General features: G+C 44.5%; 1 protein-coding gene across 5 annotated transcripts in view; it reads right to left on the bottom strand.

Annotated features, from left to right (window-relative positions):
• SENP6 (SUMO specific peptidase 6) overlaps positions 1–25505 on the bottom strand; it is a 147784-nt gene that overhangs the window by 115502 nt on the left and 6777 nt on the right. For 4 of the 5 annotated variants that reach the window (XM_040349975.1, XM_040349977.1, XM_040349976.1 and 1 more), the window contains exons 2-3: positions 10600–10690; positions 3838–3901 (exon numbers count right to left, since the gene is read on the bottom strand). The exons of the other annotated variant lie outside the window; for it this stretch is intronic. In XM_040349975.1, coding sequence (XP_040205909.1) covers positions 3838–3901; positions 10600–10690 — 155 coding nt within the window. The remainder of the gene's footprint in view (positions 1–3837; positions 3902–10599; positions 10691–25505) is intronic. 5 annotated transcript variants of the gene reach the window in all.

Genomic DNA, 25505 nt, shown 5'->3' with positions numbered 1-25505 from the left:
CAGTAACACGATTGGGTATAAGGCTAGGTTCACATTGCTGGATTTCAAAATCGCGCAATTTTACCGCGATTTCGCGGAATGCCAGTCTATAGAGCTGAATTTGCATCGCACACGGATCAAACTCGCACAGGACCCTTTTTTCCCGCAGCTTAGATTCGCACCGCACTGATGTGAACTGCACTAACGGAAAACAATGTTATTTTAAATGACTTGTGAATTGTGGATTAAAAAAAAAAATGACTTGTGAATTTGAGAAATCGCAACGTCTCAAATTCGCAATAGAATTTGCAGCAGTGTGAACCGGGCCTAAAAGAGAATCACAAAGAGCCAGAATGTCTCAAAAGTAAAGATGGGCAGAGGTTCACCAATGTGTGAAAAGCAAAGTTTAAAAACTGCTAGAAAATGTCAGAAGAATGTTCAACATATAATTGCAAATATATCATCATCTACGGTTCATACAGTGGGTATAGAAAAGAATCGCCCCCTTTAAAATAATCACATTTTTGCAGCCTAAAATGAAGACAGACACAGTGTTTGCTTTATCCAGCTGTATTTACTCCATTTACTGTTGATATAATATCAACATGTCAGAAATCTAAAACAGAATCACAGAGTTGGAAAAAGGATCACCCTCGACTTGTAAACTCAAATCTGGTGGAGCCAATCACCTTCTTAATGTGACACAAAGCCAATTGACTCTCAACTGTGATTAATGGTGGCTCAGCAGTAAGAGAGCTTTCCTGGAGCATTTCAGTCTCTGGTAGTGCAACTAAAGCAAACAATCAACTATGGATGGCAGAGCACTATCACTGGGATCTGCGGGATAAAGCTGTGGACAGGTAAAAGATAGGAGATGGAGATATATATATATATATATATATATATATATATATATATATATATATACATACATATACATACACATATACACACACACATTATATATATATATATATACATACATACACACACACACACACACACACACACACACACACACATACTTGAGTATAAGCAGAGTTTTTCAGCCTTTTTTTTAGGGCTGAAAATACCCCCCTCGGCTTATACTCGATTCAGTGTACCTGAAGGGCTGCGATCGTCCATTGTTTAAAAGTCGCGGCTTCCCCCTGGTCCCTTCCGTGATAGGCGTTTTCCAGCAGACACGTGTTCAGTGCTCCGCCAATCACAGACGTCTTTTCATCCTCGGACAAGAAAACGTCTGTGATTGGCGGAAAACTGAACACAGTGTCTGCTGGGAAAAAAAGTCAGAGGATAAGAAGACGTCCGTGATAGGCTTCTGGGAAACGCCTATCATGGAAGGGGACCAGGAAGAGACTGCAACTTTTAAACAATGAAGGGACGCCCGCAGCCTGTAAAAATTTCAGGTACACTGACTAGGGCACAGGGAGACTGCAATGGGCACAGTGGCAATAGGCACAGTGAGGTGGCAATGGGCACAGTGAGGTAGAAGCACAATGAAGTCCTAAGAATTGGAAGGTAATTGATACAACACAGACCTCCCTGGATCTGGACGTCACTACAAACTGGAAGAGCCAGGAGGAAACTAGTCATAGAGGCTACCAAGAGGCTTACAGAAACTCAGAAGCAGTTGCAGCAATTTATGTGGTAAATGTGTATAAATTCTCCACAAATGTGGCTTGTATTGGAGGGTTGCAAGAAAAAAGCCACTCCTCAAAAAAGGCAACATGCAGTCACAACAGAGCTTTGCCAAAAATGCACTTAGAAGATTCTGAGGCCGTGTGAAAAAGGGTGTTATGGTCAGATGAGACTAAAATTTTTATTTATTTGGCCTCAACACAATTATATATATATATATATATATATATATATATATATATATATATATATATATATATATATATATATATATATATATATATATATACATATACATATACATATACATATACATACACATACATATATACACATACATATATATACACACACACACACACACACATATATTCTGGCAGAAATCCAATACAGCTCACCATCCAAATAACACCATTCCTACAGTAAAGCATGGAGGTGGCAATATTCTGTTATGGGCGTGTTTCTCTGAACAAGGGACTGGAACACTTGTCAGGATAAAAGGAAAAATGGATGGGACAAAACACCATCAAATTCTTGGGGAAAATCTGCTGCCCTCTGCCAGAAAGTTGTCAATGGGAAGAAGGTTTACCTTCCAACATGAGAATGACCCAAAGCACACAGCAAAAATGACCACAAAGCAGTTAAAGAAGAAAAAGGTGAATGTCCTTGCATGGCCTAGTCAGAGCCCAGACTGAAAATCTGTGGAATGACTTGAAGGCTGCAGTCCACAAACGGTCACCATCAAATTTAACTGAACTTAATCAGTTCTGCAAAGAAGAATGGGAAAATATTGCAAAGTCTCGATGTGTAAAGTTAGTCATATCCCAACAGAATAAAAGGCTGTAACTAAAGCAAAAGGTGGTTCAACAAAATACTGACACACATGGGTGATCTTTCTTTCCAACTCAGTAATTCTGTTTTTGATAATTTTTTCTCTGATATGACGGCGTTATGTCTTTCACTTGGATGTTATAAGTTGCACTTAGTATATATATATATAAAAAATAAAATAAACATGCACCATTTAGTAGAGATTTACTGTACATGCAGCCAGTGCCACCCAGGCCGTTCCTACAGAGTCTTGTGCCGTAAAGAACAGCTCATGTGTGCATGGGTGGGAATGATGTAATCGTGGCTCTGGCCAGACACACAGCTGGAGTCTGCAAACCCGGTAGGAAGACCAGGTGAAGATGGGATGCATACTAGCACATTACATTACCTTGCAGGGTACAACAAAACAAATGCCCAGCAGTTTGCTACCACTTTAATTCTGAATGCTGCAGCCGTTTGTCTTATTTTAAGATAATTATTTTTTTAGGGTGAGAGCAAAGTTTTTGTTTATATAATGGAGTTTACAGGTATGCTTAACCTGCCTGCAGTCCATTCCAGACCAGACAATTGAAAATATTTGATGCATCAATTGAAATGAAAAATATGACAAAAGACAAAATGACAAATATGACAAAAGATAACAGGAGGACTGTTGAGCAGTTGGAATCCTATATCAGGCAAGAATGGGAAAAGATTCCAACTGATCTCCTCAGTTCCCAGACATGGACCTGTCCCAAATTTGTTGAGCAATATTGCTGCAATCAATTGCAAAAATTACCTTTTTTTTCTTATAATTTGTTCAATTTCTCAGTTTAAGGCTGCATTCACACCTGAGCGTTGTGTCGCCTGAAGCGCGACGTCCCAAAACGCTAGAGGGGAAAAAATACATTATTCTCTATGGAGATGGTTCACATCTCCACTACAAAACGCATGACGCCGAACGCCTGAAGCCCAAACAAGTTCTGGACCCTTTTTTGTCGCTCAAATTTGGGCATTTAACATCGATGACCCTAGACCTGTAAAAAATCACGGTAAAAAACGCTGCGATTTGTCGCGGCAAATAACGCTGCGTTTTGTCGCGGCAAATAACGCTGCGTTTTGTCGCGGCAAATAACGCTGCGTTTTGTCGCGGCAAAAGATGCCGCAAAACGCTACGCTCAGGTGTGAATGCAGCCTAAACGTGTTATGTTTTCTATTGTGAATTGTTGGTTTATGAAATTTGCAAATCATTGCATTCTGTTTTCATGTAGATTTTTTAGAATTGGTGTTATATGATCTTTTTGTAGGAAAAAATAAATAAAACAATTATGCTTTCTTTTTAAAACTAAATTCAAAACTGTCCAAGTGAGCTGAAGAAAAAGAGTTATCAAAAAAACATTATCAACTTGCCTTGTGTTCTCTAAGCTCAGAGATGGGTCCATCATTTTCTTCAAGGCTAAGCAAGTTTACATCACTATGAATAAGAATAAAAAGTAATGTGTATACACATTTTACATGGCTCGTTCTCATTTATATTTATAATAATATGTCAGACAGTAATAAATGTTACTTAGTATAAAGGTTTCTGTTCTATTAAATTACTGTTGATTTCAGCCCTAAATGCACAGTATGCATGAATGCAAAAAAAAATTAAAATGATGTGCTAATCAGTCCTGGCTAAATCATGAGATTGTTGGGAAATAAACTGAAACATTTCTGCATCCGCCATTGGTTTTATTGAGATCAGTGATTTTCCCTTTGAATAACTGTACAGTACAGACTCATATACACCTGCAATATAGCCACCAAACACCTAAAAATAATTGAGCATTTAACGTGTGTGAATATCAGTGTCTACAGATACACATTGTGTGCTTGGGTTTATACTGTGTCAGTCAGTGGAAAGTGCCGATAGCGCTGACGAATACAACTACCGCTTACATCAGAAGTGACTGTGCTGTGTTATCTGTGCCTTCATGCTTGGAGTAAAACTACATGCATTACTGCTGTAAATACTCTTTCTACTACTGCCTCTCCGGTAATAAACGTTACCTGGTTATAAAGTCAGTACGTAGGATTCCCTCTGAAGAAAAGCGAGAAAAGCCTTTCATTGTAATACATGGTCAATGTGTAATAAAGCCACCAAAAGGACTATAAGGTGTCTGACATTTGTGAACTGGGCCTTTAGGGTGCCAAGTGTTTAAGCTGCTGGTTGCATAGTAGCCCATTATGCTTTACCTTTGCAGGGAAACAAAGTGGAAGTAAAACCTATCAGGGGTTTTCATCCTCTAAGATGTCTTTGTTGTCATAGACTAGGCCACATAGCGAAAGAGAGTGTCATGCTGCAAAGATTGCCCAGCAGCAGGCTAGTTTTTCCAGGACAGCATGGAGAGAGATTCAGATTTGTTATTGTCATGCAAAGTCAAAGCTTTCCAGTGAAAATATTACCTGGCAACAGTGAGCACCACACAAAGATTTTGCAACACGAAATTGACAAATGAAGAGATAACTGTGTGCAGCAAGCAGTGTGTTGGAAGGAACACTTTTTTTTCCCCGAATACAGACTCTCCAAGCTAGTGAGAAATGCTTGGTAGAATTGTATCTGCGTTTGTATTGTATAAATAAGTAGCTAGTTCCTGGTCGATGATTTTCCTAGAATATCCCATTTCAAAAAATTCTAAATAAAGTATTATCCTACAAAAAAAAAGAAAAAAAAAAGAGAAAGAAAAAAGGGAGGTAGAATGTGTTGCTATAGCCATTTTAGAATGTGTTGCTATAGCCATTTTTTTACATTTTTAGAGCAAATAAATATAATTTTTAGCTACCCAGTTGGCAGGTGAATGAGTCCCAGTCAGTAGCTGGGCTTTTGCTATTTAACCAACTATTTTTAGTTCAAAGGGGCCGATTCAACAGGAAGTAAAGTTTGCAGGAAATGGAGGGAGGCAGGGAGTGAGGGCACATATAGTCATATGCTTGGGAAGACGATACAGAGCTGCAGAATACAAGGCCTGATCAAGCAACTCCATCTTGCCCATCTTGAAGCTTGCATCAGCTATCAGAACTGACTGAAGTGCCGTCTAATTGATTGGCGCTCAGGGAACAGAACAGCTTTCATTTGAATAGCTGTGTGTTCCCCGCCGGGCGTCGTCATATATAGCCCCCCCCCCCCTTGTCCGGACACTTTGATAGACAGATCACCCATCCCAGTATTGGACGGGTGATCGGTCTATCAAAGTGTCCGGACAAGGGGGAGGGGCTATATATGATGACCCGCGGCGGGGAATACACAGATATTCAAATGAAAGCTGTTATGTTCCCTGAGCGCCGATCAACTAGACGGCTGGGGGGGGGGGGGGGGGGGGTCTTTCTCTTTGCCACTGGAGACCAACACAAGGCCGAATATGGGGAACTGGCTGCAATTGGGGACACAAATCTGCATTTTTAAAAAAATTATCGGTAATCGGTATCGGCGAGTACATGAAAAAAAAATTAGCGCTACTTGTACTTGGTCCTAAAAAAGTGGTATCGGGACAACCCTAATTGCAACACTTGTATGATGGAGCTGTGTTGCCCAAGTGCATTGTGGTGCTATTGAAAATGAATGACGTCACAACACACATACTGTGTTAACACTCATTACTGCAACACACCAGATCACAAAAGTGTTTGGGCCCTGAACGGATGGTGGAAACAGGGTATGTGCATGTTTTCATGCTATTATACACTGGAACGAATATTATGCGTTTCACAAATCAGTCGGCACAATCAGTGCAGTTACATCACAACACACATGCAACAGGCTGATAATACTGTGTATGCAAAATAATTAGTTTTTTAGATGTTCATAACTTTTATTTCAACTAGAAATCTTATATTGCCACAGAGATGGTGGGATTACTGTGCTGCTTCAGAGGGTAGAGCAACACTCGCATGCACCAGTGTCCTTTGTGTGTATTTCCTCTGGAGCGTCCTCCCCTGAGAAGAGTTACCATTGCTACAATGTAATTATTCATTTACAGTAGAGTAGGTAAAAAAATAATAAATATTGTTCGTAGCCAAATATTTTTTTTACAGATTAATAAGTTTACCTCCAATTGCCAATGGAAGGTTCCTATGTCTACACTGCTTAAAGGCCATGTTCCCCCTAAGGCCTCGTACACACGACTGAACATGTCCGCGGACCAGTTTCAGCAGACATGTTCGGTCGTCTGTACGGCCGACCGGACAATTTCCCGGCGGATCGGACAGGTTTCCAGCGGACGAATGTTTCTTAGCATGCCAAGAATCATGTCCGCTGGAAGCCTGTCCGTCGGACATGTTCGGTCGTCTGTACGACTTACCGGACATGTCCGCTCGGCCGAAAGCCCTCGCATGCGTCAAAGTGATTTGACGCATGCGTGGAAGCATTGACCTTCCAGGGTCGCGCACGTCACCGCGTATCCTGTCCGCACGGATTTCGGTTTGATGGTGTGTACAACCATCAGACCGAAATCTCCGAGCGGACATGTCCGATGAAAACGGTCCGCAGACCGTTTTCATCGGACATGTCCCCTCGTGTGTACGAGGCCTAAAGGGACAATTATGCATTTATTATTTTTTCCCCTACAGAAGCCTGCAAGCCTTGCACCCCCGATCTGTGGATCATGGGGGAAAGGTCAGGCTCCTGCAGACATTTCCTCCAGCTTTCTGCCCATACCTCTGAATGGACTTTCGTTTAGAAATGTGAATGGACTAATGTCCCGTACACATGATCTGAAAATCGGATGACAGATCGTCTTTTTTTGCATGCTAGTCGCATATCGATAATGGAGAGGTTACTAAAATTCTTGTACAACAAAATAAAAAATGTGATGTCCTGTTTTGTAGCGTATTTCTATTGTACGGATTAAACAAAAAAAGCGTACAATCTGGTATCATACGAGAAAAATGTTCACGTTTGTCCGATCAGATAATAATCGGATGAACCGTCGTGATCGGCTCTCGAAAGCTCTATACCAGTGATATGCAATTAGCGGACCTCCAGCTGTTGCAAAACTACAAGTCCCATCAAGCCTCTGCCTCTGGGTGTCATGCTTGTGGCTGTCAGAGTCTTGCTATGCCTCATGGGATTTGTAGTTCTGAAACAGCTGGAGGTCCGCTAATTGCATATCCCTGCTCTATACCAACAATCCGTACGATCGCGGTAGCGTTTTTTTCCGTACAATTTTCAGTAATCGGCATGCTCGAAATTCATTAAGAACTACAAGTCGTCTGCCATGGTGGCAGAAGGGACTTGTAGTTTATTCATACACAGATTGCGGTGAATAAATGATGGGCGAGTGTGCAGAGCCCCGCACAGCCACATATATTTTAAAATGCGACAGTGGCTGCCAGGGAGAGGAACCCCTGTCTGCTGACACATAGAAGAGGGGCACTGAAGCATGTTACACCCTTAATACAGGGGGTAACATGCAATGTGTTCCAATGGTGAATTTCTTTTCTGCAGGGAATATCCGATTGCCAGGAACGATTTTTTTTTTTACCCCAGTAGAGTAAATTGGATCATGCTTTATTGATTATTTTTTTGCCTTCCTCTGGATCAACTGTGGGTATAGGATAGTGTATATCAGGGATCCTCAAACTACGGCCCTCCAGCTGTTGCAGAACTACACATCCCATGAGGCTTTGTAAAACACTGACATTCACAGACATTCACAGACATTACTAAGCATGATGGGAATTGTAGTTCCTGAACAACTGGAGGGCCATAGTTTGAAGACCCATGGTGTATATGGAGGTTTTAGATTTGTGTGTTGGTTGAACTAGATGGACTTGTGTCTTTTTTCAACCAGAATAACTATGTACTGTGTAAACATTAGATGTCCCTACATAGATGCTCCTTAAGGTGTCACTCTCCCAATCATCGTTTGTAATCCTTATGCTGCTAGCCTTAGTAAATAGACAGGAAAGCACATCATATTTACTTTAAACTTTTTTCAGTTACTTCCTGGTTTCCATGCATAGGCAAATGATGTCATACATCCCAGGAGTCTTCAGAGGAGCAGGAGGTTTTTTTTCAAGCTAAGCTCACCTTCCTGGCTGCATGCCAGAGCTCAGGGCAGATGGATTCCACGTAGCAAATACTAGAATCATCTGCCCTTACTCAAGAGGGTCACAGGCAGAAATGCTAGAGGGGTGTTTTTCAAAGTGATTTCTCAGAAAAATAAAGCATGAAGACATGGATGGGGAAGTTTGCTTTGAATTAGGATTCCACCGATACCAGTTACTAGACATTTTCACGAGTATCGGTACTTGTGAAAATGCTCCGATAACCTAACCCGATACTGGAAGTGATGTGAACTGGACACATCAGTAGCAGCTACATCTATGCTAGGATCGGGGCTTTGTGATGGCTTGTCCCCCTGTGTGCAGTGCAGTGACAAGAGAGTTGTCGGCGTCCCAGCTAGTATGGTCAGGAGCGGTAGGGGGGCCTCGGAAGGTATTCTGCACTTTCTCTGACCTGACCCTGGATGACGACGTCCCTGAATGATCTGGCTGCAGAGAGGAAGCGCATGCAGTGGGGGATGTCTGGGCTAGAGCCGGCCAGGTACTTTACATTTGTACAATGGTAAGGCATGTGCACGAGGTAGCATTTAAGGGGGGGGGGTGAAGGCAGTAGAGGAAGTGTGAGCACGAGTCAGAGCTGAGGAGGGGTTGATGGGGGATCATGTGGAAAGGAGTGGTGGAGGAAAACTGAACCCTGCACGTCAAACCCCCTGTACTGTGCCCTCCCTGTGTTGCATCCTCATTCCCTCCACCAGCTGCCACCTCTGTTCCCATGTCTCCCAATGACCCTCCCATCCCCATCATCTTCCCTTAGTGATCACAGCCTTTTCCATCCCAACTCTCCCACCCCACAATCCCTATTTCACTCAACTACCTGCACTCACTAACCCCCACCTTCCCTCACCCAACTCTCCAACAGCCTTACCGCTCCCAAACCACCCCCTACTCTTCCTAGGCGATGGGTATCGGTGAGATCTTGGGGAAAAAAAAAAGTATCGGTACTCAAAAAAGTGGTATCAGGTGCATCTCTAATTTTTTTTATCAATAAAGTAGCATTTTTGATTTGTGGTGCCCAGATGCAGTTCAGTTCCATTTTAAAGCAAGCCTATCACAAGCCTGGACAATACAAACAAAAGCATATGAAAAAAAAAAAAAAAATGCAAACAAATGGAAGTTACCTTCAGTGAAACCAAAAAAATAAATAAAAATAAATAGTAAAAAGTCTAGTTTTGCGGCGCTTTCAAAACACTTTTCAGGCGCTTTGGAAGCACTGCACATTCATTGCAATGGACAGGGCAGTTTGGGAGCGCCATTTACAGCGTTCCCAAACCGCCCCAAAGATGCCGCTTGCAGGATTTTTTCATAACGTCCCGCAAGTGCACCGCCCCAGTGTGATGAATGGGAGGTGGTTTTCAGACGCTTTTCCAAGGCCATTTCTAGTGCCAACGTGCCCGAAAACCGCCTTGGTGTGAAAGTAGCCTAAAAGACAAGATTGGTCCAGACCCTACTGCCGCCAAAGCTTCCTACTGGCGTTATAGTATTGATATGGATGACCTCACTGTTTACTAGGGGTTGAAATTGGATTTATCCAGGTCTTCAATTTCCAGTAAAAGTCAATATGGGCATGTTACCTTAGCTTCCTATATCACTAAACTATTGGGTGCTTTGACAATTTAAGTTTTCACAAGGTAGCCTATTGTACATTATGAATTAGTTTGAACTGCCCATGTTTTTGAATTAATTTAATGCCAGCCTTAGCTCAACACTGAAAATGCAAATTCTTGTATGCATACAGCCTACATTTTAATATGCATACCACCGGCACTCAAAATTTCTAAGTGCAGAATTTGATGCACAATTGCACATGCAACAGGTTAGCGCAGCAGAGCACACTGTGCAAGCCAACATGAATTCCGTGAATGCTAAAATAAGCAAACATTCTCACTGGAAAGAAAAATACAGGACTAGGGACATGGATTACTAGTACTTGGAAGTTTGGGAGCAGCAGCTTGTAACAAATACACCAAGAATAGATGGAAAAATAGCAAAGAAAAATTAAATTATAAACGCTACTTTTTTCCAATGTGCCATCAAAATGGAATGCATAGACCACAGAACTGTACTTACTCTTTTTCAACATCACCATCACTTTCGTCCGTGCTTTCAACATTCCAATTTTTAAAACCTGAGCCTTTCTTGGACTCTGATCTGCCCAAAGCTAAAACAAAGCAGAGCCAGTCCATATATCAGACAATGCAAGTACAGTTCTAATTGACAACAAACTAAGTAAACCATTTAATTGCTAATTGATACCACTTCCACATGTTTTCAAGATCTCAAGGCAACAGTAAAACCTTACTTTTAGTAGATTATCTGAAAGATATTTTTAAATTATGACAAGTTTAGTACTTTATCTATACTAAACAAGCAGGTTCATTTTACAGTAACACTTTATAGAATTTAATTACATCCAATTCTCTTCCTCGATCAACTGTTGTAGAACTACACATCCCATGAGGCATTGTAAAACTCTGACATTCACAGACATGACTAGGCATGATGGGAATTGTAGTTTCTGAACAGCTGGAGGGCCATAGTTTGAAGACACATGGCCTTGGAGGTCCGAGTGAAAGTTCGTCCTCCTCTCTCCCTGCATTTTTTTGGGGATGAATCACAGGTCCCAGAAGGCGCAGCTCACATGTATAGGGCGGCTGTGTAGCTGAAAGTAGTCACAGCCGGCTTCCCACAATTAACATGCCAGCGCCAGGACCCCAAGACGGACAAGGGAGCGGTTCAGGCAAGGATGGCACTGGACCCATGGACAGGCAAATGTCCTTTTATTAAAAGGCACCAGCTACAGTATTTGTATTTTAAGAATTTATGGATTGGTTTACACAAAAGTTATAGGGGCAGATTCACGTAGAGCCACGTAAAATTGTGCGGGCATAACGTATCCGATTTACGTTACGCCTCCGAAACTTACACGGGCAAGTGCTGTATTCTCAAAGCACTTGCTCCGTAGGTTGCGGCGGCAAAGCGTAAATCGGCCGGCGTAAGCCCGCCTAATTCAAATTTGGATCAGGGGGGCGTGTTTTATGCAAAACTACTGTGACCCGACGTGATTGACGTTTTTTCGGAACGGCGCATGCGCCGTCCGTGGAATTTCCCAGTGTGCATTGCTCCCAAGTACGCCGCAAGGACGTCATTGGTTTCGACGTGAACGTAAATGACGTCCAGCTCCATTCACGGATGACTTACGCAAATGACGTCATTTTTTCAAATTTCGACGCAGGAACGACGGCCATACTTAACGTTGGCTGCGCCTCATATAGCAGGGGCAACTTTACGCCGAGAAAAGCCCAACGTAAACGTTGTAACTTTACTGCGTCGGCCGCACGTACGTTCAGGAATTCGCGTATCTAGCTAATTTGCATACTCGACGCGGAATTCGACGGAATCGCCACCTATCGGTCAAAAAAAATGCAGTTAAGATCCGACGGCGTAAGAGACTTATGCCTGTCGGATCTAATGGATATCTATGTGTAACTGATTCTAAGAATCAGCCGCATAAATACGACGGCGCAACTCAGAGATACGACGGCGTATCTGGAGATACGCCGTTGTGAATCTGGGCCATAGCGTCTACAAAATAGGGGATAGATTTATGGCATTTTTACTAGTAGTGGCGATCTGCAATTTTTAGCGGGACTGCGACATTGCGGCTGACAGATCAGACACTTTTTTTAGGACCATTGACATTTATACAGCACTCAGAGCTAAAAATAGCCATTATTGTATACATGTCACTGGCAAGAAAGGGGCCAACACTAGGGGGCGATCAAGGGGTTAAGTGTTCACTAGAGAGGTATTTCTAACTGTGAGAGCAGTGTAGTGACTAGAGGAGGCGAGAGGTCGCTGTTCCTGATTACTAGGAAAAGCAGATTTCCCTCTACTTCCCTGACAGATCCCTGGGGAACCGTGAAAAGGTTTGAGTAGGAACCGCAAAACATTAGTCCAGAAGACTTAACCACTTGCTTACTAGGCACACATACCCCCTCCCTGCCCAGGCGAAATTTTAGCTTTCGGCACTGCGTCGCTTTAACTGACAATTGCGCGGTCGTGCGACGTGGCTCCTTTGCGATATAAACAAAGAGCGAGCGACAATGAACGAGTCGTCAATAGACGTCCTCCCGGCATTGTAGAGCCATCTTGTGGCCGTCAATGTACAATGGCCGGGGCTCCAAGTAGTTAAAGAACATTTGAACAAAAGCAGAAAATATATGAAGGAGACCCCTGCACAGTGTACAAAGCATATGGAGATTATAGTATGCTCTAGGGGTGAGCAGCAGGTTTGTTCATTGTTTGGGAGGTTCAGCTACACTGGGAAGAGAAACATTTAGCAATGTTATTACTACCACTGATAAATGTGATCGTTTCCTGTTCAGCCTGCTGATTGTTAAGCTAGTTTGCACCCCTTTTCACACAAGCTTTCCAATCAGGTACGTCTGTCAGTTTTTCAGGCTGACCTGATTGGACGCTCCATTCAATCCTATGGAGTGGTGGATGTCAGCGTTGACATGTCCACTGACGATCGCTGCCATCAGATCTGATCCTGTCCGTGAAATCCAGACAGATGGTGACCCCATTTTCCATCCGTCTGGTGGATCGGATGATAACAGACAGGGGGTCTGTTTTCATCTTATCTCCCCATAAAGGAGAGCGGAGCTCTTACAGGTTTGTCTCTGTACAGTGAGCAGAGACGGACCTGTCATCCACCTGCTCAGCGGAGTGATCCACCACTGAGCAAAGCGGAGTACGTCAGGCGGATGGCCCATGTGAAAGGAGCCTAAAGCCTCGTACACACGCTCGGTTTTCTCGGCAAGAACCAGCAAGAAAACTGCTGGCAGAGCTTTCTTGCCCGAGTAAACCGAGTGTGTGTGTACGAGGCTTTCAGGTTTCTCGTCTGGAAATCTGGCCAGAACCTCTACAAGAAAAATTGAGATTCTACTCTATTTTCTCGTCGAGATTCTTGTCTGCCTGTTTCCCGACGAGAAACCAAAGAGTGTGTATACTAACCTGTCGCCGTGGAAACCCGCGCATGCTCGAAATGACTTTGATGCATGCGCGGTAGATTCCACGGCATAGGTAGGGTGACAGCATCGAATGCGACAAGCGCATGTTCGTCGTACGCGATGACGTTACCACGTTCTTGCCTTTCAAGAGAACCGCGGTTATTTTGAAAGGACTGTGTGTACACTCAGGCGGCAAGAGATTATTTTTCCTGACGAGATTCTGGCCCGTGTGTACGAGGCCTTAGGCTATTTCCGCCATTGGTCAAATGTTCTTTCAACTTTTCTGGTCGAATGTGCATAAGGCTATATTTCCTCTTAGGATCAAATGTTAAGGAATGTTACATTTATTCTGTGAAAGGCAACAAATTAAAATTGCATATGTTATATACATCACTATATAGGTCACTATCTATATACACACACACATTATAGCCCAGTGATTTAGAAAGTACAGAAAGTATCACAGCAAGAGCCTGAAAGCCAAGCAACTAGCTTTTTTTCTTCAAAATGATTAGAAATGGCAGCCTGCATGTATCTCTCATAACAGGTTTCCTTTATAGGATCAGCAGAGTCCAGTCGGATATTTACATTTTTGGTGTAAGCCGATTGGCTGCATCACTCACCAGCCTCGTACAGCAAGTAGTAAATTCTCAACAGCTGAAATGTCAGCAACAATGTGACAGTGGGAAGTCTTGCATTTGCTGATGAAATACAACAAAAGAAAAGGTGAATTTGCTGATAAATGACACAAATTGTGCATCTAGTCTCTTCAATCCGCAGGACCGACAGTGCCGATAAATGTATAAGATTATTATATGCTGGTTATGAAATGGGAATCAAAGCAGTAAATATACTGCATTTAAATTCCAGTTCTGGATGGCACACTGAATAATGTCCAATGAGAAAACATTAGCTCTGAGATCTTTTCATTTTCTTTTAAGCCCTGGTTCACACTGGGTACGATTTGGAACGATTTGAGATGCGATTTGACATGTCAAATCGCATCTCAAATCGGCGGCAATTGTCGGCAATGGCACTGTCCTAATCAGTGCGACGCCGCATCTGTGATTTCAAAAAGTAGTTCCTGTACTACTTTTTGCAATTTCGGGCCGCGATTTACATTAAATTGCGGCCGAAATCGCGGCAAAATCGCAGCCGCGAAATCGCGGTAAAAGCGCGCATTTTACCGCGATTTTGAATTCGCAGCAGTGTGAACCTAGGCTAAATGTGCACTAACAATTTAAGGTAAATTCGGCTAGTTCAGCTGTGACCAGCCCAATTTTGATCAATGTGTGCCCATCAGTTGCTGATCAGTGAATTCTAATAGTTGTAGGTGCCAAACAAAAAAATACTAACAGTGTACGGTGAGTTTTAGTCCCTGGATAACAAGGTTCATTTATTAAAGGAGTAAATGCTTTTTATTCAAAAAGGTGAGACTTTTGAGATTTTCAAATCATTGCGATTTTAATTAGATTTTTCACACACCCCCAACCTTTTTTGGAAATGGAGTTCCAATTTCCTTTATGTGTGGATAGGTATTTAAAGTGAACACACCTATGTACATGAACAGCCTATAAAAAAAAAAAAAAAAAATCTTGCAAATAATTGATTTCCTTCCTCCCCACTTGCATATTTTAGCCAACATTCACCTTTAACCACTTAATGCCCGCACTATAGCCATACATGGACATCCTCCCGTGCGGCGTGCTCTGTGATCACCGATCCCGGCACCTTACCACGTGAGCAGCTGTCAGCCAATGACAGCTGATCACACGATGTAAACAGAAGATGGCAATCGCGATATCGGTCCCACACACTGACAGCTACTGCTGCTAAGCAGTGCCCACCAGTGCCACCTACCAGTGCCCATCAGTACTAAGCAGTACCCATCAGTGCTGCCAAACACTGCCCACCAGTGCAGCCCACCAATGGAGAAAAATTACCCGTTTATAACAAACTATGAAATTGTTTTTGTTTTTTCCAAATTTTCAGTCATCTTTTGTTTGTTTAGCGCAAAAAAAAAAAACACCCCTATTAGTGATTAAATACCACCAAAAAGAAAGCTTGATTATTGTGAAAAAAATTATAAAAATTTCATATGGGTACAGTGCAGCATGACCGCGCAATTGCCTTTCCAAGTGCGACAGCGATGAAAGCTGAAAATTGGCCTGGGCAGGAAGGGGTATAAGTGCCCTGTAAGTAAGTGGTTAAAAACTGTGGGACAACATAGCAGGAACTAGCAGCTACATCCTTCCCGTTTCCTGCTCCATCAGGCTACAATTCCCATAATGCAATGGAAACTAATGTACACTATGGGTGTTCATTTGGGTGGGACTGTGGCAGAGCTGCACAATTAATCGTTAAAAAAAAATTGTGACCTCGATTCAACCCCCCTGACAATCTCCAATGCAGAGTTTGCCGATTCTTTCATACAAGCGGAGAGACTTATCTGCTCACTCAGCTGTCAAAAGAAAATATCTGGGCAGTCTGCCAAGTTTTTAACAACATGAAACATTGTAACTAATGCTACTTTCTTAGATCAAAAGGGATACACTTCTGTGTGTAAATGCAGGAAGTTTAACCACTTAAAGTCTAAGGGCCAGATCCACATACACTACGCCGCCGTACCTTACCTGGCGCATTTTCGAATCCTCAGCGATTTTGCGCCGTAAGTTACGGCGGCGTAGTGTATTTCTGGCGGTGGATTTGAAATTGGGCGGGTTTCATTTAAATGAAGCGCGTCCCCGCGCCGAATGAACTGCGCATGCGTCGTCACGAAATTTCCCGCCGTGCATTGCGCTAAATGACGTCGCTAGGACGTAATTTTTTTAACTTAGACGTGAGTTACGTCCATCCCTATTCACGGACGCCTTACGCAAAAAAAAAAAAAAAAAATTCAAATTTAGACGCGGGAACGACGGCCATACTTAACATGGCAATTCTATGTATACGCCGCAAAATACCAGCTTTAACTATACGCCGGAAAAAGCTGACTACAGACGGTGTTAGAAAATGCGCCGGCCGCGCGTACGTTCGTGGATCGTCGTAAATCGCTAATTTGCATACCCAACACGGAAAACGCCACCCAGCGGACGGCGAAGTATTGCATCTTCGATCCGAAGGCGTACGAAGACGTACACCTGTCGCATCTAACCCAGAAGCCGTCGTATCTTGTTTTGAGGATTCAAAACAAAGATACGACGTGGGAATTTTGAAATTACTTGGCGTATCAATAGATACGCCGGCGTAATTTCTTTGTGAATCTGGCCCTAAATCTTTTTCTGACACTTGTTTAAGTGTCAATATTTTTGCTAGAAAATTACTTGGAACCCCCCAAACATATATATTTTAGCAGAGACCCTAGGGAATAAGATGGCAATTGCTGCAATATTTTATGTTGCACTGTATTTGCCCAACGGTCTTACTTGCTAGGTTCACACTGCTGCGAATTCAAAATCGCGGTAAAATAGCTGCCCGCGATTTCGCCTGCGATTTAAGAGACATCTGTGCAGGGTTCAATGTAAATCGTGGCCCGAAATCGCAAAAAGTAGTACAGGAACTTCTTTTTGAAATCGGTGCAGCGCCGCAGATGCGGCGTCGCACCGATTAGGATGGTGCCATTGCCGACAATTGCCAGCAAATGCCGCCGATTTGAGATGCAATTTGACATGTGAAATCGCATCTCAAATCGTACCCAGTGTAAACCTGGGCTCAAACGCAATTTTTGGGGGAAAAAAACACACTTCAATGAAAAAAAAAAAAAGAGAACGAAACAGTAAAGTTAGCCCAATTTTTTTTTTTTGCCAGAATCGTGCAGCTCTGGACATTTGTGGCAGATCAGAAGTGTGCCTTTCAAGACTCTGACTCCGCCCACATCACTGCAAACTGCTCTGCCGCCCCAGGTTTGACAATAGCTTTATAATGCCACACTAAAAAATGGACACTTGCACAGCCTGTAAATCAGGAAGGGCGGTCAGTCACTGTGTGAGGTCATGGTAGGCGAGACAGGCCAGGAGTCTCTAGGCCTGTCACTCATTTAAAAATGCAATGTGAGGAGCTGGCTAGAATGAGAGAGTCTGAGATGCCAAGGTTTGACCACTACAGCAAGTGGCAGCATAATTACATTACCATTTATTTACAGAAGAATAAACTATAGGGGACACCCAGCATGGGTTTTTGTGTGGGAGGATAACAGTGTATAAAAATAAAAATACATTTAATAAGGGAAATAAGGACAAAAATGCTAAAATAGTTCTACCTGGAGTGAACCCTAAAACAGTATTTTTATCTGTGGCCCATTGGGGATATTTTCCATCACTTAGCGTCCCAGTGACGCCTCACTATCATCACTTTCTGTACCTGAGACAGTGGTCACCAAGACCAACAGAGAGGGTGAATCTTCCCAGCAGGCACAATGACAATACCAAAAAAAAACAAAAAAAACCCTACACCTTTAGGCCTCTTACGCATAATACTCCCGTTTGGGCATCTACTTTTTCAGAAATTGTTTTTGGGCATATATGCGTTTGCGCAAATTCATACAGATTTTCTTGTTCTGTACAATATGTAAATCGACATTTGCGCGCACTTACACATTTTTCTATTTACATTTTTTTACTGAACAATGTACGCTTATTTGCGTTCCTGTGTGCATAGGCACATTACAATTATTGGGCTGTATTTAAGCTCAGAAAAAAGAAAAGTCGTACTGAGCTTTTTTAAGCTGCAAGAGGCCTATAAGTGGTTCTAACGTTCTTTTTTTACATTCTGGCCGACAGAAATCCCAGAAAAGAAGGTAAAAGGACCGCTCTGTGCAATACTATTTCACAGACAAGAAAAGTGGAACATATTTCTTATTTTAGGAAAAAAATATAACATTTAAAGCCACGTTAAAATCTGACCTTTTTGTTATAGTAAAGCTTAAAGTGAAGGTAAACGCCACTTTAGACCACTTTCACACCATAGCGTCAGCGGTAAAACGCCGCTATTTTTACAGCCGACGATATGGGCGGACTTGCTGCACATTTTGGCCGCTAGCGGGGGCACATTTAACCCCCGCTAGCGGCAAAGAAAGGGTTGAAGTCGCCCGCAATGCGCTGCTGAAGCAGCGCATTGTGGGCGGTATAGCTGCGCTGTCCCATTGATTTCAATGGGCAGCAGCGGTGGAGGAGCGGTATACACACCGCTCCAAAGATGCGGCTAGCAGGACTTTTTTTACTGTTCTGCTAGCGCAATGCTCCAGTGTGAAAGCCCTCGGCTTTCACACTGGAGACAATGGAGCAGCTTTTTAAGGGCGGATTGCAGGCGCTATTTTTAACTATTAGCGCCTGCAATACGCCCTCAGTGTATAGGGGTCTTATTATAGGCTTACCTGTAGGTACAGTGAATATCTCCTAAATTTGCACTGCTTAGGAGATACTCACAAGGGATGCTGCCGGTAACGTCACCGGCGCATGCGCTCTGAAGGGTCGGTGTACCCACGCCATCTATTCAGAGCTCTGTGACATCACTGCAGCCCCAGCCATTAAGATAGCAGTGCTGGGAATCCGTTTTACAGGTAAGTCTGTCATAATGTGCTACATACTAGTACATTATGACTTAACCCTGCAGGGGGCCCACTTCTTTTTTATTTATGTGGCGGTTTAATATCACTTTAAATAAGAAGTCTTGCCAACGCCAAGTGCATGCCGGTGACCCACATTCAGCCAACAGCAGGCTAAAGCCCGCTTCCTACTGACGTCACACAGCCAGTCCAGACTGCAGGAATTCTGACGTCAGGATCTGCCCAGATGCCTGGCTGGCAGCTGGCCCAGAATCTCAGTACACTGCTGAGAGCCTGAGCCAGCTTCTCCCGCCCCATCCACAGTGATGAGGGATCAGCGGTCTTTGATCAGCTAGTTCTTGACGCAGAGGGCACAGATGCAGCATTGGATTCATGTAGAGAAAGCCGGTAAGGAAACTAAATATTGGTTGGGGGAGAGCCCTTTTCAGAGACACCGTTACCTTGCCCGCCATGTTGGTGAAACAAGCAACAATGACATTTTTTATTTTAACATAGCCAAGCATTTTACCATGCTCAGTAACAGAATAAAATGCATGACAGCAAGGCCATTGAGAAGTATCTCAAACTTTTACTCCAACTGGAATTTTTAGCACAGACTGACATCTGATTGGTAGCCGTGAGGCATTCAATACAGATCTTATTCATGTGATAGAAGAGCGAAACAAAGCAAGTGTTTTCTCTGCACCAACTTATCAATAAAACAGTAGAGAGCAGGTAAAAAACAAAGCAGTGCAATCGTGATCCTGTTTTCGCTTCTGCACCAACTTGTTACACTCGGTTTACACTTCTCTACAGAAAATGGCATGAGATTAAGGCCAAGTTAACATTATTGCAGGAAGGCGTGTAATCGCACACATTTCCAAAGCTGCATCAAACTTTTATCATTTAGCAGACACGTGGGCGCGTTATTACCTTCGATGGTAATCCAATACACTGAAATGCAGGTTACGGTTTTCCAAACACTAAAATGCATGGTGCCAAAGCATGATGCGATTTCCCTGCGGCCACATTTTTATTTTATTTTTTTTAAAGGTGCAGAGAATTTTTTTCTGCTTGGCCACAGGGAAACGGGAAATTAAGGGGTACATTTATCAAACGGTGATAATTTTTTAATTTCAGTTCTCAGCAGTACTCAGAGAAAAATCTTCTCCTCTGGCACCCTGTTTATGAAGCGGAGAACATTTGTTCTCAGAAGGAGAATAGATGAGAAGTTTTTCCTCTGAGAACACCTGAGGTCTGAGTAGAAGAGGGAGGGGCTGCCTGTGATCTCCTCATACACCTGTGTGATTACAGAGCAGCTGAGTTTTAAAAGTGAAACCAAAGTTAAAGCGGATGTGCCACAGGAACAAAATATTAAAAGTCAGCAGCTACAAATACTGCAGCTGCTGACTTTTAATATTAGGACACTTACCTGTCCTGGAGTCCAGCGCCGATCGCAGCAGAGCTCGAGCGATCGCTCGTCACTCTGCTGCTCCCCCCGCCATCCACGCTGAGGGAACCAGGAAGTGAAGCGCTGCGGCTTCACTGCCCGGTTCCCTACGGCGCATGCGCGAGTCGCGCTGCGCCCGCCGATTGGCTCACACGCTGTGTGCTGGGAGCCGAGTGTTCCCAGCACACAACGGGCGACAGACGGGATGTGACGGAATGCCCGTCTTTCGCCCGTATCGTGTGGCCGGAAGTGGGTGCAAATACCTGTCTTTAGACAGGTGTCTGCACCCCCCTCCCCCCTGAAAGGTGTCAAAAGTGACACCGGAGGGGGGGAGGGTTCCGATCAGCGGGACTCCACTTTAGGGTGGAGGACCGCTTTAAGGCTGGGTTCACACTACTTTGATCCTACTTTGCTCTGTGTTCAATGTTTCCCTATGAGCGCGTCTTGTAGCGTCCTACACAAGTCGGTCCGACTTTGAAAATGCTCCCTGTACTACTTTTGGTCCTACATTGATCCTACTTCAGGCCCATTGAATATCATTGAAGTCGGACCAAAGTAGTATCCTGTTCATGAAAGTAGGATGGATGTAGGACCAATGTAGGATAAATGTAGGACCAATGTAGCAGAGCAAAGTAGGATGAAAGTAGTGTAGTAGTGTGACCCCAGCCTAAAAAGACTGTTATTACATGAAAATAATAAGCGCTTTTTTTAACTCAGTTTTTTTACACACATTTTGGCACATTGTTTAAATGTGTGTTTTTAATTGCTAATTATATATCAGACAGGAGGCTCATATCTTATGCATTATCTCTCTTTAATAATGCTCACAGCAGAAAGTGTATTTAAAACATTCAGTGTAAAAAACTTAAAACAAAAACCACCACCCCCCGCAGTCCATATAGTCACTAACCACGCCCCAACGGGGACTCCATAAAAGGGGGCTGCTTGTGGTGGATCCTCCTCTTTCTTTCTGCTCACAGGATCAGATAAGTATTCACTAGATTGTTATTATCAGACTAATATATAGATTTATATATATATATATACATATGGATGTTGGCTAGGGATATACACTCCTGTGTTTCCCCCCTGGCTTTTTCTCATCATTGTTCCCAATTTATGTTGATTCATATAATTTTATATGCCTATATAGTTTATTTTATGGATTAACTCCCCATTTCCAGTCCCTGACTAAAATTCTCGTGTTCCTGTGCCTATCGCACGGTTTCTCTGGCGCTCAAGACCCTCTCCCCCTCGTCACATCACACACCTCTTACGCTGTCCCTTTTCAGCACACTCCGCGGCTTGTCACCATTCTGAGGGAAGCCTCGTCTCCCTTTTTCTCTGCCGCACGGAGCGCGCGTTCGGAGGGGGCGGAGCTTCGGCGCCATCCCATCATCCAATCAGCACCCAGCGGCCGTAGTCTCGCGAGACTTCGTTCCCGGGCCGCTGGGGGAGTACAGGTTCCCTTCCCCTCTGTCGCCATTCGGCGCCGACGGAGGGGAAGAGACTGGAACCTGGAACTGATAAGTTTACCCTAAAACGATTTACCCTAAAACGATTTATATACAATCGATCCATACCTCAACTAGCTTACGCCCTAAAAGTAATTATCTGGTCTGTGACATTCAACACAGGTCCAGAGATAAACACAGCACACAGCTACTGCTTACGCTGCTTGTACTCCTACCTTTATTATTTTTGATTGAGGAGTAATATACCTAAGATTACATCAGATATGTCTGAGATAAATCCCCTCAATGGAGACTCCTCTCCCACTGCTACCTCACACATGCTGAGTGCCACACAGTTACAGGACATCATACAAATGTCCATTCAAGCAGCACTGGCTTCTACAGCCTCACCCGCCTGGGCGTTGCAACCCAATGTGGTACAACCACCACCGCCGCAGAGCGGCGAGCCACCTCTAAAGAAGGGTAAAGTACTACATAAAAGGAAACACACCTTGGTGGTAATTGACTCCCCGGCAGGGGAAGAAAATAGCGTGCAACAGGCAGTCCCTAACACGGGCTACCATCCCCAGCAAATATCCGACTCTGCTCGACCCCTGGACCCCAGGGAGACACACCATAAGGGGTATAGAATTCCTAGAAGAGCCAAACCAGATTCGTACGACGATTCCTCCGCGGAGGAGTCGGCTGACTTTTCTGAAGGCTCAGAACTATCAGATGCTGAATCTGTTAATCAAGATGCTGGGGCCATGACGACCGACACAGTCGCCAATCCTGCCACGCAGGACGATGTCCTATTGGACGCTCTAGGGGAACCTTTTTTCCACCCGGACGCGATTACCCACCCGCGTTCCGGAGAGTGGACACCCCTGCCACATGTGGCACAATACGTAGAGCTTTGGGTCAGGAAGTCCCTGGACAGAACGGCCCGCAACAAGCTTAGAGCCGAATGCCCTAGACCCTCATTGCCCAAGAGAGTGGTGGCTACCCCAGAGGTAGACCCGGTCCTCACTAAGTACCTGATTAAAACAGGTAAATTCCAGAAAAAGGGCATTGAGAGGTCCTTCCGGTCAATACAAGACCGAGTTTTGGATCTTATCGGTCCACTGACCAAAATCCTCAATTTGTCCGAACAGGCAGCAACTTCAGGACAAGCAGTTGATTTACCACAACTGAGAGGGTGGGCACAAAGAGCCTTATGTCTAGCGGGCACTGCCAACACGGCATGTTCCGTAGAACGGCGCAGATCCATTCTCATGCGCCTGGATCCCCAACTCTCACACCTAGCTGAGACTGAACCCGGCCCTTCAGCCGAGGGCATGCTATTTGGGGATTCAGTCATTAAAGACATAAACAAATTCGTTGGCCTGTTTTCCAGCCTGGACAAGGCTCAGAGTTCTCTGAGACGTACTGGAACCAATAAGGTTTTCAACAGGGCTGGCAGAAGTAGAGGCCGTTCTGCCGGCCGCGCAAATTATTACAGGCCACAGGGTAGGAACAATACCCAATATCAGTACCAGGCTCCAAGCTTCTCCGCCCCGGTGGCTCAACCAGCACCGTTCTTTCCCCCCAGAGGCAGACCCTGGCGCGGACGCGGGGGACGCGGCTACCCTCGATCCAGACCCTATACCGGTGAGTATGCTTTACACCACACTCGATCTCATCCCAGTGGGGGGTCGTCTGAGATATTTTACCCACGCCTGGTCTGCGATTACGGCAGACGCGTGGATCTTAAATTCCGTAGAGGGGTTCACGATAGACATCCTCTTCCCTCCTCTACTCAATATAATCCCTCCCCCCATCCGCTTTGCAAAGAGCAGTTGCCTTCTCATAGACAGAGAGGTGAGAGATCTTTTTATCAAGCAGGCCATAGTAGAGGTAGACCCTTCTTCCCCAGGTTTCGTAAGCAACCTTTTTCTGGTTCGCAAGAAAGGGGGGGGCTACCGCCCAGTTATCAACCTCAGGGGCCTGAACCAACACGTTCATTACCGCCACTTCAAAATGGAAGGAATTCACTTCCTACGAGACCTTCTCCAACCCAGAGATTGGCTCGTAAAGGTAGACCTCAAGGACGCGTACCTGACGGTACCCATACACCCGGACTCCCAGCATCTGCTGCGTTTCCCGTGGAAAGGCAAGATGTGGCAATTTACTTGCCTCCCCTTCGGCCTATCATCCGCCCCATGGTGTTTCACAAAGATCATGAAACCCGTAGTGACAGCTTTAAGGAGCAGAGGGGTGCGTCTGATTATCTATCTAGACGACATTCTCATCATGGCATACTCAAAAGCACAAGCCCTGTTACACATGTCATGGGCCATGTCCCTTATACAGAATCTGGGATTCATAATCAATCGCGAGAAATCGATCTTAGCCCCATCCCATCAGATGGAATTCTTAGGCTTCACGGTGGACACCGTCCAATCTACCCTCAGTCTCCCCAAATCCAAACTTACACTTATTCGCAAAGAGATTCGCTCCGCACTTCGCAAGAGGTATCTCTCACTACGTACCCTGGCCCGACTGGTGGGCTTACTGGCCGCCTCTATCCAAGCCATATTCCCGGCCCCCCTACATTACAGGGCCCTTCAGAGACTCAAGATTATGCATCTGAGGCAGGGCCTCGGATATTCAGACGAGATTCCCCTATGTCAGGAGACCACAGAGGAACTGAAATGGTGGCTACACCATGCCGTCGAGTGGAACGGCAGGACTATATTCAATCCCAGTCCAGACGTGGTTATAGAGTCAGACGCCAGTCGACTAGGCTGGGGCGCACGGTGCGGCGTAGCCTCTACAGGGGGGACTTGGTCCCAATCAGAATCCTCCCTGCACATCAATGCACTGGAACTATTGGCAGCCCTGTTCGCTGTCAAGAGCTTCATGCCTCATTCTCCAGCATGCTGTATTCTTTTTCGCATGGACAACGTGGCAGCAGTGCAGTATGTCAACCGACTGGGGGGCACCAGATCCAAAACTTTGGCTTATATCGCCAGGGACTTCTGGCATTTTTGTCTGTCCCACAACATCACGCCCATAGCGGAGTACATCCCGGGAGTCCTCAATTCCGTGGCCGACTGGAACTCTCGATATCTTCGAGATTCCAGCGATTGGAGGCTGGATCGACCAATCTTTCTCCTTTTGCAGAAGCTTTGGGGTCCGCTATCTTTCGATCTATTTGCCTCTCGGCTCAATCGTCAGTTACCCCGATTCTTCAGCTGGAGACCAGATCCAGAAGCCTATGCTGTAGACGCTCTTCGCCAACCTTGGCCGAAGGGGATTCACTACGCTTTTCCCCCCTTCCAGATACTATCCAGACTCCTCCTCCGGATAACCAATCTGGGAGCAACGGTGGTTCTGATCACACCATGGTGGCCAACCCAACCTTGGTTCCCTCTGTTGTTAGCAATGTCGGTGGACTCTCCCAGACACCTCCCACAATACTCACACCTCCTCACCAACCCGAACGGGGAACCCCATCCCCTAGTTCTGGAGGG

The sequence above is a fragment of the Rana temporaria genome, chromosome 4 (assembly GCF_905171775.1).
Source record: "Rana temporaria chromosome 4, aRanTem1.1, whole genome shotgun sequence".
In the NCBI taxonomy this organism is placed as follows: Eukaryota; Metazoa; Chordata; class Amphibia; order Anura; family Ranidae; genus Rana; species Rana temporaria.
This window is presented reverse-complemented; position numbering and strand designations above follow the sequence as displayed.